The sequence below is a fragment of the Haemaphysalis longicornis genome, unplaced genomic scaffold (assembly GCF_048455015.1).
Source record: "Haemaphysalis longicornis isolate Haplotype H1 unplaced genomic scaffold, Haemaphysalis longicornis Haplotype H1 scaffold_10, whole genome shotgun sequence".
Classification (NCBI taxonomy): Eukaryota; Metazoa; Arthropoda; class Arachnida; order Ixodida; family Ixodidae; genus Haemaphysalis; species Haemaphysalis longicornis.
In genome coordinates this window covers 38791841-38809795 of record NW_027526204.1, presented here as the reverse complement: position 1 = coordinate 38809795, position 17955 = coordinate 38791841, and the positions used below count along the sequence as shown (strand labels likewise).

Below are 17955 nucleotides of genomic sequence, written 5' to 3'. Positions count from 1 at the left end.
TTTATAAATACATCGTTCCCCTTCAACCATTTTGGCCAAACGTTACCTGCCTCCTCCGTAACATCGCCAACGTAACATAGGAATCAAAATGTTGCATGGTCCGCAACGTTTACCAGGAAAGAGCGGATACGAGAACCATAAAACAAACTTTATATAAATAAAGCAATAATAGATACTTCCGAGCTCTCTAGTGGAAACAAACTTTCAGGTTACAGTGGCGCTTTGGAATGGCCACAAACACATACGTAATTGCCTCCTTGCCACATCAGTACTCCCGTCCAGACTTTTTCACTTGGTTTATACATTACTAAACCATACCAGGTCACTGCGACGTAACATCTACGCAAAAGACTCAGGTATTGAAGAGGCTCAGCGGTAGTTGTGTGACGCTGCACCAATGGAGGTGGCCTATTTGTGTTCTTTACGGCTTTTTATTATTATTTTTAATCAATTCTCTTTTTTTTTGTGCACTTAAGCAAATGTCTTACCTGTTATGCAGCGCATAATAAGTATACTAATCGGCAGTGGTGTCGCTCGTCTGTTACTCAATGCGTTTTTCGTCTTCACACAACGGTTGCATTACAAAAATCTATACGCTATGACAAAAAGTCGTCCCCATAATGATCTGCAACTGTAAAAACCCAAAATTCCAACCTTTTTATTTGCCCGAAACCAGGGTAGTGCACGTACTCTTAACCCATTGTGTTAACAAAGGGAGGAAAACGTCGGAGTGAAACAGTGCGTATTAACACCAAGGAAAACGCAAAGGCAAGACTAAATTGTGAAGCACAACCACTAAACCTGCTCACTTATACGACAGACTCGGCTTCTCGTGACGAACCAGGGATACCTGCTGAAAGAGGCGGACCAGCTGTATCTCATGTGCGGCAAGTCCGGAATCTCTTACAGCCGGACATCTGAACTTCTAAAGGATATCCGGGCCCCTGCGACGTTGCGGTTAGGCTTGGCCGGCCTGGGGTCAGCAGAAAAAGAAAATAGGTAAGTTTCGTAGGACATCTGCAGCAATCTGTCGATGAGAAGTCGTCCTTCATCCCTGTACCTAATGTCGCCCCGTAGATGACAATAAAAACGCCTCCGTTGATGTTTCCTCCCACGGTAGCCCGACTAATCCGTGCTTTCGCTTCTTCGTAGGCATTTATGCATTCCTGCACTATTCACACACACTGCACATTTGTGGCACTTTAACTTTTTGAATATGTATTCAGCGGAAATACATTTCACCAGTTCGCATGACCTGCCGCACAACATGACATTTCCCATAGAATTTACAAAAAATTTCTGTGCTCTGTAATTTCGGCTACGTTTATGGCTTCTGGCTTTCACCTTAATCCTAAAACTCCGAAAAACACGCGCGGGAAAAAGTTTTCGAAAAATTTGCATTGATTTGATAACTACCTATTTTGAGCACAAGCCGACCAAAAATGGCTATCGAAGTTGGTACTTAGGCTATCTGGCAAGTTATCTGCTCCACTGGCCGTTCACACTTTGCGGCGATAGCTACACATGGCCACCGGTGACACAACGAGGCTTCGTTACCCCCTTTTAAGACCAGTACATTTCTGTAAACATGGGTTATCACCGTGATTTGTTTGGACACAAACAGCTTCTGTGACTTGACGTGCCGTAATGTGCGTGCTTATTTACTAGTCTTGCATTTCTCAGGTCGGGTGCACAGTAACAATCATTTATAAGAACGAAGAAAATGTGGCAATGTCCCGTTCTTTATCCGAACGGCATGTTCCCGAAAATGGTAATTTATAAATAGGTCGTTTTGGCCGATATAAACTTTCCCAAAGGTCAACAGTATCTCGTAGACAACGCCTATTGCACATTTCCCAAAGGTTTAGGCATGCATTTATCTCATTTTTGTGAAGATACTGTTTTGACACTATTCCCGAGAGAAGCTTGGTCACTTTTAAAGGGGTGTTGCTCTTTTTTCAAACGCTTTCCGGTAGTCCTTTGCGAAACAGGTTTTCTTTTTTCTTGCGCGAGTTTCAGTACGGCAGTAAATATCGAGCGCCGAAAGCACGCGGTTAGTGTGCGGTCTGAAATGTTCGTGTTCACATAGAATCGCACTTATGATTTGCAGTTTAGTGTACTCCCGTAAAGACTATCTCGGTCAAGACGAACAACACTGCTAAGACGAACAACATCTTTGCTCTGTTGTAATGTCAACAATGTAAAAAACCACCGCTTAAAACGAATTTCGTATAATAAAAACAAATTCTTACGTTCCCTTCTAGTTCGTTTAAACGAGGGTCTACTATATTTAAAATATATTCGAATAAAATCTGACTTTTGAAAATTTGTATATAAATTCCGGAAACCACCCCCGAATTTTATTAAACAAAACCCCGAAAAGCCCAAGCCCTAGCCGTGTCTTACCACTTGAAAGTATTGCACTAAACCATAGCTTAATACATTTCCACATTACATATGCGGTCAGCCAATATGAATTAACCTCTCGCACCACTTTTTCACCTATTAATATTGCCCTAAACACAGCTCTTCGCGCCATGTTATTCAAACAAGATCATAAATCCGTTAAATTTGCACATCAAATGCTGAATATATTGGCTTTAATGATTTATTCAAATATCATGTCATGATGCTTCTGTTTAAGATCAAGCGCAACAATAGCAGCTGTCCTTCCATTAGTGTTCCTCACCGCTATCGGAAATATTTTTCTCGATCCACATGCTCAACCCCGTTAGCAATACCTGAACTTGGAGCTGATTCTGGACTATTTTCCTTTTTAATAAGGCTCCGCGCTTGTCGAACAAACTTGCACACAGCATCGACTCAGTACCACGATTCCATATATTAAAAACAGCTAAAAATCAAGTGCTTCGGTTGTTTCTGTTATGTACCGACTTGTGGTACAAGACCAGTGTTTCCCTTTCATTTCAATAGCTCTTCAGATGGCCTAAGATACGGTTGTCTTTTCTTTGTGTTTTCTCCCTTCTTCCTTCATTTTCCCCCGGCTGTTCCGTCTTTTCTGTTTCAGTGGCAAGTGACATTTCTCCAGCTTCACGACTGGCATTTGTTTCGTTATGAATCATGTATTCTACATGTCTTAACATGCCATCATCATCATCACCACCAGCCTATCTACGCCCCCTGCAGGGCAAGGCCTCTCCCATTAATCTCTAACTACCCCGGTCCTCTGCTAACTGGGAGCAATTTATACCGGAAACTTCTTGATCTCATCTGCCCATTTAACTTTCTGCCGCCCCCTGCCACGCTTGCCTTCTTTACGGATCCACTCTGTTACCCTTAATAACCAACGGTTATTTTGCCTTCGCATTACATGCCTGCCCACGTCTATTTCTTCTTATTTCTACTAATATGTCCTTAACACGCGTTTGTTCCCTGACCCACTCCACTCTGTTCTTGTCTTTTAATTTCACACCTATCATCTTCCGCCCCATTGCCCGCTGAGTGTGCATTCCCCAACAATGCTCAAAAGTTATTATAACCTCATATCTCGTAGGGACCCCTTTTCAAAGCCATTCGTGAGTTCTGCGGTTCCGAAATTATGCTGCCATGCAGATGTAAATATGTCTGGCACAATAAAAGCATGATTGATTGATTTTGAATAGCGTTATCCCAAAATTTAACCCACAAAGGCCGTTCAACAAACCCGGATAGCTGTAACTCATATGTATAAAAATCAAGCGTAAGGGATTCAGGAATGAAGCGTGTGGAGGATATTTAGCCTGGAAATGAGCGAGCTGGCCATGCGATAGCAAGGGCAGAAAAAGTGGGCGACTAGACAAGTGATTTCATTTGCATTATTTTTTCAGAAATAATGCTCTAGAGGACGATGAAGACCAGTCTAAAGGAAAGATAATTCAAGAAGAGGGAAATGTGTCAACAAAGGTAAAATCACGCACATTTAACAGGCGTACAGCTTCTGCATGCTGAGAAACATATTGCGTAAACAAAACACTGATTTTTTGTGGATTCACACATCAGCTGAACAGAAGACCACATTAAAACACCTTCTTAGTAGATTTCATTTCCTAGTCATGTGCCATTACGGAATTCCGTACCGTATTCCTTTCCGTACCGTATTCCGTACCGTATTCCGTACCGTATTTTCCTTTCAACGTGGGCGGTACCCAATTACATAATATAAGCATTCCGTGGGAACTCGGCATAAAGAGTAGCACCAGCCAGAAATGATTTGAGTACCGTGCTTCTCGAGTATTTTTAGTTAGCATTGTTTTTACTCAAAGCTGTAAATTGGCTAACATTGAAGTAAACTTATACTTATTTTTAGGCCACACGGATAGTTCACCACGACGTACTCAACTTGTCCTCGTCACCAAGAGCTGAAACAATAGACGTTTATAAATACCAAGAAAGCGATGTCGAAGGGCATATTTTTGTTATTTTTTTCTAAAAGTCACACAAAACCATACAGTGAGCCTACATTCGAGTACAGAGTAAACGACTTGTAAGCAAGGTGACTAGAGTCGTCCTGACAGGCGGGCGAAACCACTATTTTTACAAGTTGTGTTTCTTGCGATAACTTCAGGGGCGCTTTTTGTCGCAATTAATGGGTGAAAGCTGCATTCAAAATAAGGATTTTTGTTTCCATGCAATGGCCTAAATTACCAGAGCAAAAAAAAAAGAGACGCCCAAACCAAATGAAACCGAAGCACTTTCGTATTTATCTTGCGTATTCCTTTTCAAGGCTTTCCAGACTTTACTGGCCTTACGTAGACCCAGCTACGACCAAGCTACAACAGGCACAAACAAATGCACTCGGCCAGTAACCGGACCAATCTGTACAAACGGCGGTTTTATGTTTCTCAAAAACTGCAGAGCACAGCCGAAGTGGTCTGGTCGGGTGTCAAGATGTGTGGACATTGTCTTCTCCCGGGAGTTCTTTTTCTTGCTGCAAGCGCCATAGCCACGTCGTGGCAACTTGTGTGGATCAAACAGTGGACCGACTCCAGTGCCTCGGGGAATGAGGAATATCCTTACGATCCCGTCTGGATGCAGGGCCTTGCCGCTCTTTGCCTCGGAGCAGGTAAGTGGAACGTTTTACATTATATTAAAGGACGCTTTTGTGAACGTCCTGTACTAAACAGCTAAAGGCAGTATTTTCTACTGATTTTGGGGGAAAACGGGCTATTTTACAGGGGTACTACTGAAGACAACGATTGTTTTCATAGCAAGGCAAGCTGTGTTTATGTAGGCCGAAATATATTATCTTGGTCAATTTTTCTGTTTCTCTTCGTGTGTTTTTCTTTTCCTTTCGGTGGTGACTCGACACATGCCTGCGTTGAAATCGCAATGCCAATAGTATTGTTAGCGGGAATGGACATTGGCAGTCGTCCAATTACAACTTTTGTAATATTCATGCTTAAAATACTCTAGTTGGTTTAAGCACTTGTTTTCAAACACCCTTGCACGTCGAAGGCCAAAAGTATTCACAGGATCCACCTTTAAAAAGCTTAATTCGCCGAAGAGAAAAAAATTGCCCGCATTTCCCCGAGGGGAAGAATGTGAAAGTGCGAATGCATTCGTTGAATTTGCGCGGTTCGGTAATGTTCGCGAAAGAGAGATCACACACACACACACAACTACAAAGAAAGAAAGATGCATTTATTCACAGACACCTATTTGTGTTGTCTTTGTACTTGATTGCTAGAGCGGATCTCAGCTTTGAAATTTCGTGTCAGTACTCCTTTAAGCGGGTGCATTAGCCCTTCTAACACCCGATTCCTGGCCAATCCCCCACGTGGGTATGTGCCATGTCAGCGGCCAGGCAGCGCGCGCCCATCTCCCCCCGTTGCCAAAGAAGACGAAGAGATTCCTGGCCAATCCCCCACGTGGGTATGTGCCATGTCAGCGGCCGGGCAGCGCGGGGTGCATTAGCCCTTCTCACGCCCGATTCCTGGCCAATCCCCCACGTGGGTATGTGCCATGTCAGCGGCCAGGCAGCGCGCGCCCATCTCCCCCCGTTGCCAAAGAAGACAAGGAGATTCCTGGCCAATCCCCCACGTGGGTATGTGCCATGTCAGCGGCCGGGCAGCGCGCGCCCATCTCCCCCCGTCGCCAAGGAAGACGAGGAGCGCTCGCACCCGCAGCTGTTGCTATGCTGACACATCCCGATTAGGCTGACTTTTACTATAAATTTCCTATTCTTCTCTCAGTTTTTTTTTCTCGTGTTTTCTCTCTCTCTCTCTCATTAACCTAGACCAAATTCTTTCTTCTGCTCCATTATTTTGCCTTGATTGATTGTAATGAAAACATAACTCTTCTTGGCCAATCCCCCTAAGTGGGTATGCGCCATTTTTCGGGCCACCACCACCACCACCTATGCTGACGGCGGCGGACGCTTCAGGCTCGCTTAAGAAGTGCAGTCGCACTTAAAACTTTTCAGTACCTCGTAGATGCCAACTTGTATCGCGTTCTAGACTTGCTTGGTTTCAATGCCACCCAGACTAAAATTTACGAACTTTATTTTCCGCAGCACTACATGCTTTTTTATTTCAGTCGTCCGCCGTGTTTTGAGGGAAGGACAACAGATTTTTGGCCTTGCTAACGTATTCTTTTGCGTTGATGCCACAGGTGTTGACAAGCGGTTAATATAAAGTAGTGTTTAGACGGCAAGAAAGCCCAAAATAGTGAGGAGTGGATGGTATCAAACAATTGTGCACACCAAAATTCTAACGACGAGGATGGTGTAACGCGAGGCTTTCTCTTGATGAATTCTTTGATTGGCCAATCCCACACTGCGAGTATGTTCTTCTCTGGAGGTACCCACCATGTTTCCTAGAAAACCCGCAGGAACTCTCGGGTGTGGACTCCGTCACCTAACATTAGGGTTTGGGGTGTACTGCGTGAATCGACACCTGCTGCTTGGCCTTCCCTTCCACCATGTCGAAATGTAGCAATCGCACAGACGCCAGCTTCATGACGCGACGAACAAACCTTCGATTGCGGGAACGGGAAGCGTCTTTTTAACAGCGGGGCCGTGTAGCAAAACGTTAGAGTTTAATGCCCGCATTCTAAAATACCAAGATAATGCCGAGCGCTCGTGAGAGCGTGCCATGCTACGGCCGGCCGGCCATTAAAAAACTAATAAAATGCTCAGCGCTCCTGTATGCGTGCCTCGCAACGACCGCGTTTCCTAGTCAGTACAGCCAGCCGTCCCCTGAGCTTGCTTATGGGGGTTTCGTCACATCATAAACGTTCCTAAAGCATACAAAACCACCCCAACTCAAATAAATAACAGCCAATACGGATCTTGAATGGTCTTCGGTGTAGAGAAATATTCAAAAGAAATAGCTGAAACCAACCTAAAAGGGGAAAACCCGCAAAAACGTACTAGAAGCAGTATTTGAAACTCAGCAAAAGGCAACGAAAATACCAGAAATCCCATTTATGATGCATGAATATGCCGTAAATAAATTATATGCGTGAAAACAATTGTTAATATTGAAATATGACGAGCCCTTGAAAACGAAAAAAGCTGTAATGGGGTTTGAACCCGGGTTAGCATGCTTGCTTCGCAGGAGCGGAACTACTACACTACAAATCTTTTTTTCCTTATTACATGGGAGAATACGCTCAGATGGTGCAGTACGTGGAATAAAAACAAACAAAAGAATACACTGAAGTTATGAGAAGCACATACACATCAAAATTCCGGCAAACACACACAAGCGTTCAAAAGAGGGAACTAGTGAGGTGGTTGGTCTAGCGAACTATACACACCATGTAAAAGTGCCACAGTTTCTCGGAAATATGACTTAGTTGATCTTGGTGGCTCAGCATGCCTATCACATAAGCGGCATCGCCACAGACTGTACAAACCAAGCAACACAAACATGTCGTAAGGCGGCTCACCAGGATAGTCAAATGGCAAAAATGGGATAGAGAAAGGCGTAATATCCATGTCTTTTCTGAGCGTTCGCTGTAAAATGTCAAAGAAAAAGACAGCATGTCTGCAGTCTACAAAGCAGTGATCAATTATGTCTGGTCGAGTAGAGAGCCGACAGTCTCGGCCAAGCTATAAACAGACCCCGGTCTTTCATCCGAGTTTTAACAGGGAGCGTGCCAGTGTGTATTTTAAAAGGGCCCATCTCCCCGCGAGGGGGACTCGAGTAAATGCGTCGCATAGGGGGTGGGTGTATTGCGTTAAGGTTTAGTGTTTGGGGAGTTGGTGGTAGTGAATGCGTTGTATCAGCAGCTTCTCGACGTAGTTTGAATGAGTCAAGAATATAAGGCGCGTTCGTAGCCTTCCATTCTGTGTCGGTTTTGTGGCGCAGTGGGTAGAGCACCATGTATCTTGCGTTCCGCCTGCAGGGTCGTGGGATCGAAACCAGTCGCCGGTAAGTATTATTTTTTTATATCGTGTAGGGGGAGGGGTGCGGACCTGTTTTTGAGAGCGAGGAGGGTAGCGTGACGCGGGACAGGAGGAGTGGGGGAGAGGGTGCACTTGGAACGGCTGTTGCAGACGCCGAGCCCGCCAACGCCGACAACGCCGGGTGACATCGTGAGTTAAAGAAATGCTATGCATTTATAAAAATGTTTTAACACCTGGCGGAACACACATTTTACACACTCTATTGAGCACATCCTGGTACGGACACTGTAGGTACGGAACACGATATAAAGGTGTGGGAAAAAGCCCAGAAACCAGGGCACCAAAATAGACTCGCCCGAACCAGTAACTATGTACTCAAGGCTAAACCGAGCCTGTAAGATGCGAAACGTTTTAAACACGTCTTTGAGAAAACCTTGCGGGCTTCGAGCTGAGTCCACAGACAGCGAAGACACAACAATATCCCGGAGAAAATATGCAAGACGTATTTGCAGTACAGGTTTCAAAAAAGGTTGTTTAACATCTCGAAAGTAGAATAAACGAGAAAGAAGCTGGCAAAAAACAGATAAAACCAAGCGATTCTGACCGATTAAGTTGAGGGCCACATGCACATGGACATAGCTTCAAACATGCCCCTAGACGGTGCCATGCGTCCCTTGGCTCTGCTGACTTGGAGACGCCTATACGCCGACCGCCCACGTCCCGGCGCAAGTTTGTCAAGCCAAGCGTACCCACTAAGCTAGATTGGCCAAGCTTGCGGTTACCACGCGGCATTCAAAGAAAGTACGATTCCGAGCGCTGGTGTGTGCGTTCCTAAGGGCATCGCCCAGCGCCCCCGGGGTACGTTTGTCAAGCCAAGCATACCCACTTAGAGAGATCGACCAAGATTGGCAAAAACACCGCAGCATCCGCCGTATTCGTGGCAATACCTGCTCGGAACGGGTCAAACACGTTCTGGCATGCGGCCCTCCAAGATGATGGCCAATGATTATCATTTCCAAAAAAATTCACAGCATATCCACGTTGTGAATGATGATGAGCGGGCGAAGCTCCTGAGGGGAAATCATCGGTAAAACCGTGACTCTTCAGTGAAAGTTCGCCCACTACATCTGTGTCCGAACGTAACGTCTGGAAAGTCTCGCTTAAACCGCGCGTCGGCACCTTGGGGCTGAGCTCGCCTGATGCGTTTTGCAGACGCCTCACGAGCTCTCACTGCATCGGGGTCTGCCTGCCGATACGCGCGCTTTCTCGCCGCTTCCCGTTCTCTGACGTATTGGAGATCCTCTTCGCGCCGCAGCCGTGCCGCTTCGCGTACGGCAGGGTCCTCGCGCCGTTGCCGTGACGCTTGGGCCTCTCGTTCTCGAACGCTGGGATCTTGGCGGCGTCGTCGCGCAGCCAGACGACACGCTTCGGCCTCCCGCTCTCGTACGGCAGGATCTTTGCGGCGGCGTCGCGCAGCTTCACGGAGCGCTTCTGCCTCGCGGGCTCGCACATCTGCAGCCTTATCCATCGGGCGACTCCGAGCGCGCACCAACAGCGAACGGATTTTATTACAACGCTCCCCGCCATCTAGTAAACAATCCAAGAACTAAACTAGAGGTAGCCACGCCATTTAGTAAACAATCCAAGCGCATCTTTTCCTCATATACAAGTATCGCCACCTAGTAAACAATCCAAGAACTAAACTAGAGGTAGCCACGCCATCTAGTAAACAATCCAAGAACTAAACTAGAGGTGGCTACATACATACGTTGAGGATGGACAGACCCACGCCCTAAGGAGCTTCGCCCATAAAAAAATGAAGGAAGGTCACACTTAAGCAAGGAAGATGGAGTAGAGCTCGCTGCGGCAGCGCAAAAGAAGCCAATCGGGAGAAATGATGTGCTTAAATTGTCGTGGTGGTGGTGAAGGTTGCGCATGCCCAGGATTTAGGGACACGCGCCGCCGAAACCAGATTGCGCCTCCTCCCGGCGCTTCGCTCGTTCGGGGGGCGTAACTGAATGGTGCATAAAACACACGGCCGCCGTTTGACAACAAAGACAGGTAGGAGAAACCACTCAGGGACATTTGTAGCTGTAGTATCCGGGGTTTTCGCATCTCGGCGTTTCGGGGATTCTACCACCAGGGGGCTAACCCCGGGGTATATATATGACGTCATTGAATAAATTATTCTCTTTTGGCTTGACTCTTTCACCGGGCGTTTGTCTCCTGCTTCGCCCTTCGGGGCCGTCGCCGACGCGACACCACAATGGCGCAGCCGACTCAAGAACCGTCCGAAATGTAAGCGCTCGATATTCCTTTAGTAACGTGTAAGCCGCCGAACAGGCCGCAAGTTTTATTTTCAAGTAGTGAGGGCTGAAACAGTCAGCCGAGAGCGATAGAGAGTTAGGCCTACGAGGACGACCGCACCAGCGAGGAAAGGGCGGCGAGCAGCATATTGCCGAAATCGACGTGCATCGAGCGACACGCAGCAAATACGTCCAGCGACATGAAACCTTCAGGTAATACTGCAAAATATCGTCAATTGGCACCAAGTATTTTTCGCGCCAGGAATATATAAACTTCATAAAGGAAAGTAAAGCGGCACCACTTCGTTCATTATCGGGTCAAGATGGCTGACATAGCCGCGAAGCCGCAACCATTTTTGCCGGGCCCGGGGAGGCCGGCCATTTCATGGCGCGAGTGGCACCGCTCGTTCGAAACATACCTAATCGCAGCAGGCTGTGAAAAATTCACTCCGCGACGCAAAGCGGCGTTTTTGAAGATCTTTTTGGGAACGGAAGCTAACCGAATCGCGCACATGATCGAGTCAGCCAGACCGGCGGGCGCAAGCACCGGCGACGACTACGAATATCTCGTTCAGGGCCTCGCGGCTCACTTCGACGTTTCGACATCACAGCGGACGAACCGCATACAGTTCCGAAGTTTATGTCAAGCAGAAACGGAATCGGCGATCGACTTCGCGCGCCGTCTGCAATACGTTGGTCGACAATGCAACTTCGGCTCCGATGAAGCCGCGTCACTAGTGGATCAACTCATCCTGGGACTTGCGTCCGATCGCACCAGGGAACGTCTGCTCACAGAAGGCCCGGCACTCACGTTTGACAAAGCCATCGAAGTCATACAAAACGTAACTGAAGTCCAGGATCTGCTGCAACGATATCGAGCAGCCAGAGAAGAAATAGTTCAAGCGATCGACGGGACTCAACGAGCTCGACCGCTTCAATTTCAACGGCGCCCCACCCGATTTCCACGTCGTGAGTTTCGCCCCACAATCTCAACAAACAGAAGTGCACCACCGTCACGTTCTGGGCTCAAGTTAGCCCGGACCAGTGCTCTGCGTTCTCCAGCGTGCGGCCGCTGTGGTAGGTTGTGGCACCCGTTTCAACAGTGCCCCGCTCTGGGGAAAACGTGCTTCTAGTGTGGTAAAATCGGCCACTTCAGGAATGCCTGCCGTACGCCGCGTTCTGCAACCATGCATCCGTCTTCACCTCGTGTGAAACGACACACCCGGTCACCGTTGCGAAACATCGAGGCCCCACCCGACGACGAGCAGGACGTCGTCGTCGTCAACCAGCTCGATGTGCATGAGACGCCAACGCGCCAAGAATCCTACTCTGATGTCAAGGTGAATGACAACTTACTTTCCCTGTTGGTATCAGAGCTAGCACAAAGCAAAACTAGAGAATCCCAGCTGGCAGAAGAGATGCGACATCTAAAATCACAACTAGCAGATCTTCGAGAGCAACTACGAGCAAACTCGTCTGAACTTGAGGAGGGCACAAGTGAGGCTCAGGAGGTTGAAGAGAAAGAAGCAGACAAGCCTGAGGGAGGCGTCGAGAAGGCCTACGAAGAAAGAAAGCCCATGATCTTGAAAGAAGCCGAGAAACGGAAAGAAGCCGATAAGGCCAAAGGAGGCACAGAGAAGGCCGACGAAGTCGACAAGCCTGAGGGAGGCGTCGAGAAGGACAACGAAGAGGATAAGCCCAAGATCGAGGGCGTCGAATATGACGAGTCCGCCGACAAGAAAAAGAAGAAAAAGAAAAAGGGGAAAGGAAACAATGCAGTGTATGAGGTGAAGCACAGTGCAATTACCGTGAAGTACATTTAGTTAGTTTGGGACATGTGAATGGTATTACCTCTGCTGTGTGAACTGTCAGTTGTTTGTGTAGAGTATGGGAATGTCATTTGCGCGTTTTATTTTTTTTTATAAGGGGGGAAGATGAACTGCAAAAAAAAAAAGAAATTTAAGGGACGGAGAATGTAGTATCCGGGGTTTTCGCATCTCGGCGTTTCGGGGATTCTACCACCAGGGGGCTAGCCCCGGGGTATATATATGACGTCATTGAATAAATTATTCTCTTTTGGCTTGACTCTTTCACCGGGCGTTTGTCTCCTGCTTCGCCCTTCGGGGCCGTCGCCGACGCGACACCACAGTAGCATGGCTCCAGCGGCACGCTGTGGCAAAATTTTAGGCTTGTATGACTAACGTACGATGTTCCCAGGCCGTCTGAACGTTTTTCGCTGCGGCCTGAAACGGCGCCGTGTGTTTTATGCTTCGTTCAGTTACGCCCCCCGGACGAGCCAAGCGCCGGGAGAGGGAGCAATCAGGTTTCGGCGGCGTGTGTCCCTAAATCCTGGGCATGTAAAGCTTTGCTACATTGAAGTCTTGCGCGTTAGTGTAAGATTCCTTCATATTTTCTTTCCCTTCACCTTTGACCATTCATCATAATCGTCAGAGAACGTTGGCTCTTCTACAGGTCATATTGGCGTAAAATGGCATTAGTGAGGACACTATTTCTGATAATCTTTCTTGTACTAGACTAACCAACATTAGAGTACGACAAGGTTCAATTTTGGGACCCGTTTTATTTCTGGCATACATTAATGACCTTCCAGACCTAATGAAACATTCTAGTTGTATTTTGTAGCTCATGACTTGACAAGTTCTTCTTCCAACACATGTTCGGATTCCCTAATTTCTCACCTTAATGCTGATGCCGCTAAAGTCATTAAATGGTGCAGTGATAATGTGCTAAATGTTAATGGCACTAAATCACACTTCGTGATTTTTTTCATCCCCGCTTAAAACTGTTCCGGGAAAGCCTTCCATAAGCCTTTGGGCCAAATTTGCTTCATGCTACAGACCATGCCACATTTCTCGGCGTTGAACTGGACAGGCATTTGAAATTCACCAGTCACATATCTTTATTAACTCGTAAAACGGCCTATGGCCAGAGAATACTAATTAGAGTCGAACCCTATTTTAATGAACGCGTATTAGGCTCACTTTACTATGCATTCCTTCACAGCCATATCTCATATTGCACTTCTTCTTGGGGCAACACATATCAAACTAACTTGGCACCTTTACAGCACACAGAAACCAAGCTTTAAGAATAATCACTTACAGCCATTTTTCATGTGATGCGTTAAGATTACTCCGCAGATTTATTATTTTGTCAATTGGTGATTTAAATAAATATTCTCTTTGCGTCCTAACTTATCAATTTTGTCAAGGAAACTTACCCACTTTGTTAATATCGAAAACATCAAAACCCGCATATTGATCGCACTCGATTCTCACACTACAACAATTATATCTTACCAAAATGTAGGACTAACTACGGTAAACTAACTGCGAACTTTTTGGCGACTTCGTTCTAGAATTCAATACCATGAACCATCAAATCATCTCCTTCAATTCATTCTTTTAAGAGGCAGCTTCGCCGGATCATTTTGGCCTAACATTGTTATTATGTACTTGTATATGTAGTATGTGGATGAATATCGTCCTTTAATTACCTTTTTTGTATATTACTTCTGATTTTAGTAACAATATTTAGATTGATTGTGTAATCATGTTATTCGTGTTTTTTATTGTTACTGCTGTTAACCGCATTAGGTGTACTTTTCGTTCGTACTTGTTAGTAGGAGGTCCCTCCTCAGTCTATGACTATGGGACCTCCTAGATTTATTTATGTACTGTACCATTTCTACTGAAACAATAAACTGAAACTGAAACTAAATCTTCGCTTTACTTTAAAGCGAAGGCATCGTCATGGGAATAAAATAGCTGCGGTAAGGGTAGAGAATACAACTCATTCGCGTGCGGCAATGGGCAAATTATTACCTACCACTGAATGGCGACGCCAAGATGAACACTGATGATAAGGTACAGTCGTCAAAACGCTTGCCTATAACGCTCGCCCGGTGTGATCCGGACGTCACGGGAGACACCTAGTGATAACGCCTGGTCTTGGACTGGTAGAATGTGAGCATGCGCGGCCCGTATCAGCGTGATTGCTGTGTCCCTTGTCGCTGTGCCCGTCGCCTTGGTTTCTGCACCTTTGACTGCGATAGGCGTTTTGCCGACTGCACTTCAAATATGAACTAAAAGGTTCCAAGCGGTAAAACATTTTTCCTCTGATGATGCGGTAGTCATGGTTGAAGTGGAAGAAAAAAACGCTTCCTGTGGTCAAAATTGAAACTGGGTCCCTCGCTTTATTAAGCCGACGTCTCTACCATGCACCATTCCGAAACACGCCTGGCAGTTTGGATGTGGAAAGCAAAGCATTGACGTGCAAAATTAGAAAACGAATTTTGCCGGCTCAGTATAATGACCACAAACTGTTCAACGCGGTGCTTTCTTCGCGCAAAATCAGATGCAAAATTGTAAATTTCAAAGCCGCTGCAATCAGAATTCCAAAATGCGTCAAATCAAAGATGAAACCCAACGAGTCGAAGTCGAAACTCCACGAAAAGAAAAAAAATGCCTCACGAGAGGGCTTCGCGTTCAGCCATCGTCTGATTTGCACGGAAAGGTGCGTGTGTTTTATTAACACGAAAGTGTTTTATGCCCGGATACACAAAGATCTGACGGACGTCATATCCGTCATGGAAGTGACGTCGCCAGAAAAAGGGCACATGACGCGGCGGCGCCAGTATTCGAGCCCACGACTTTCTCGCCACATTGGGAGGTACGCGGCGCTCTGCCCACGGCGCTATTTTTTTATTGCCTGCTTGGCGACAACACAAAACGCACTGCACAGTTCACAAATTAATAGCTGCAGCTACCAGACGGCTGAAGGGGGTGGTCTAAACCATCTTAATTTGCGCTAGAAAATCCAGAATGGGTAAAACTCGGGTTCTTTCGGCATGACACCATACACTTCTCTTATATAAACAACGATTTCAACAACGCTTTCAATAAAGTACTCCCGCACTGGGCGAGTACGCTCTTCGACATTTTGAACTGCCATGCGAGTTTTCCACATAGAATGTAGAATAAGTGCCATGAACATTTCATTGGCACGCCTCCATCATTGTTTACGGGAAAATAGCGAATAATGGTAGGTAAAGACGTGCAGCAGCTTACGAACGCGCCCTATGACCTTCCCTATGACTTATTCAGATGGTGCTGCGGTCTAGGAGAAGCGAAGTGAAGTAGCACATCATGACACTAATGAGCGCCGACAGTTGGCGCCTCGATTCCAGCGCCTTCGTATACAGGGGGCGCGCGTGAATTGAGGCCCCTTCCGCTGTCGCGTTGTTCGCTTGACCCTTGTGTGTTTCAAGCTGCTGCTTCGGTGCCTGTAATTTTTGGTTTTATTGTACCGGAATAAATCGGTAATTTTTTCCTCCTTGCGTGTCGGCATCGCCTCGTCTGGTGAGGTCAGGCTCGGGAACTTTTCTCATGTGAACGAGGTTCCTTTAACAATCAACTGCTCCCATGAAGGCGCCTTTTACTTTCGTGTTTTACCGATTCCCAGAAAAGAGGGATAAAAACAATTTTTTCACTGAGGAAATTGTTTCGTCCTTCGCAGTTTCCGACTTTCGGTGTGAAAAAAAAAACAGTACAAAAAATTAGAAGCTCGAGTGCCAACTTTTTCTTTGCTCTGAGTCTTCATATCAGCGCAAGGCGAATTTCGGTGCCGCAATTTAGAAAATCGTTTTGCCCTTCTCGCTGCGATAAATGATGATATTGCCGCAAACCATGAATTGGATTTGTTTGTGTTTTTGATATATGAAAAGATCGCACGTATCGAAGCAGAAAGATTGCGACAACATAGCTCAGTCTAATTCACTGCCAGAAAATATGTTCCTTTTTTTATGGCCAAATTTACAACGAACGTTGTGCAGCATATTGACCACAAGTGGTTAGCACCGCAACCTAAACGGTTACGCGAATTCCAATGTTTACAAAGCGCAAACATCTGGCAATCGACCACGTGGCGCCGTTATATTTGTCTTTGTTCAATGCTTTTTATGTCGCGGCAGGACAAATACCAGAGCCATGCCGTTTTACGTCGTAATAAATATCTGCACGTAACAGGTGTAGTTACTTTACCGCCGTTCATTGGGGTACGTTCCAAGTACCAGCTGTGCAATAGTTTCGTATCCGCAAAAGACGGCTTTACAGATTTTGTTTGTAGCACGCTCTCGACCAGTGATTGCGCGTATTGCTTTAGTTTCGCGTAAAGTAACGCGTACACGCTAACGTATTCGCACTCTTAGTTCAGACCAGAAATCTTTTTGCGGAATGAAACGGTTACAAAGGTTCAGGTGCAAAAAAAGCTACCGCACTTTTTTGCTCACACTGCGTTGCTTTACACGTTTCCTCCATTTTTTTCTTGCAGTGGCCACTCGACTGATCGGGAACGTGCTGCTGTCCTACGCCATAAACCGCTTCTCCCGAGTGCTGCATCATGGGATGCTGGACCACGTGCTATTCAGCCCGATGTCATTTTTCGACGGCACACCCCGCGGCCGCATTATGAACAGGTTCAGCTCTGACTTGAACGACGTGGACATCAAGTTGGCCAGCCTGGGCCGTCAGACCATTCAGAACAGCCTTTTGGCCCTGTCTCGGCTCGCTGTCATCGGCACCGAGAGTCTCGTCGTCATCGTCGTCGGTTTTAGTGCGTTAGTCATCTTCATCTTCGGCCTGGTAAGTCAAGCTCTGCGCGTGTACTACCACGCAACATTCGATGGATATAAAATTTACTGAACTGCTGAGACGGCAAACGAAAGCGCGTGCTCTTGAATGAGACGCACACGCTCCTGAGCGCGTAATAATGCGTCGAAGCTTTAGTGTAGAGGCAAGGGTCCACAAACATGCGCTAGTACGCTATACCATCCTGCTGCCACACTTTTGGTAATGAGGCCAACGCTTGAAAAGAAAAGGTATTCTTCACTGTAAGGTATGTGCTGTGATCTAAAGCAAAGGCACTTTCGGAACGCTCAAGAGCAACGAAATTATTGGTTTAGCAGAGTGTCATTGTAGCACTTATGCGTTGTGCGCGAATAATAGTCTTTTCTCTCACAGCAAGCATTTGTGGGCGTTTTATTTCTTATATAGGTACATAAAAGCACCCACGAAAGTTACTACAGGCGTTTTCCGCAGCCGTAGTATTTATAGGCTGTTGTATGGTGATGGGCAGCTGTATCCTTGACCGCAACGGGGCATGTTCTCCGTCATTTTATCCCGCTATAGAACTCTAACCATTTAGAGCTGTATAGCTCGCAGCAATAGCGTTCACATCTTCACATCCTCGACAAAGAAGCACGTAGGATGGCTCTGCGTC

The 17955-nt window shown here is 46.4% G+C and overlaps 1 protein-coding gene across 6 annotated transcripts in view; it reads left to right on the top strand.

The window, feature by feature from the left end:
- Nucleotides 1–17955, top strand: part of LOC144158387 (ATP-binding cassette sub-family C member 2-like) — a 131351-nt gene that overhangs the window by 93948 nt on the left and 19448 nt on the right. For all 6 annotated transcript variants that reach the window (XM_077689255.1, XM_077689254.1, XM_077689258.1 and 3 more), the window contains 4 exons: nucleotides 821–999; nucleotides 3828–3903; nucleotides 4855–5062; nucleotides 17008–17318. In XM_077689255.1, the coding sequence (XP_077545381.1) occupies nucleotides 821–999; nucleotides 3828–3903; nucleotides 4855–5062; nucleotides 17008–17318 (774 nt within the window). The remainder of the gene's footprint in view (nucleotides 1–820; nucleotides 1000–3827; nucleotides 3904–4854; nucleotides 5063–17007; nucleotides 17319–17955) is intronic.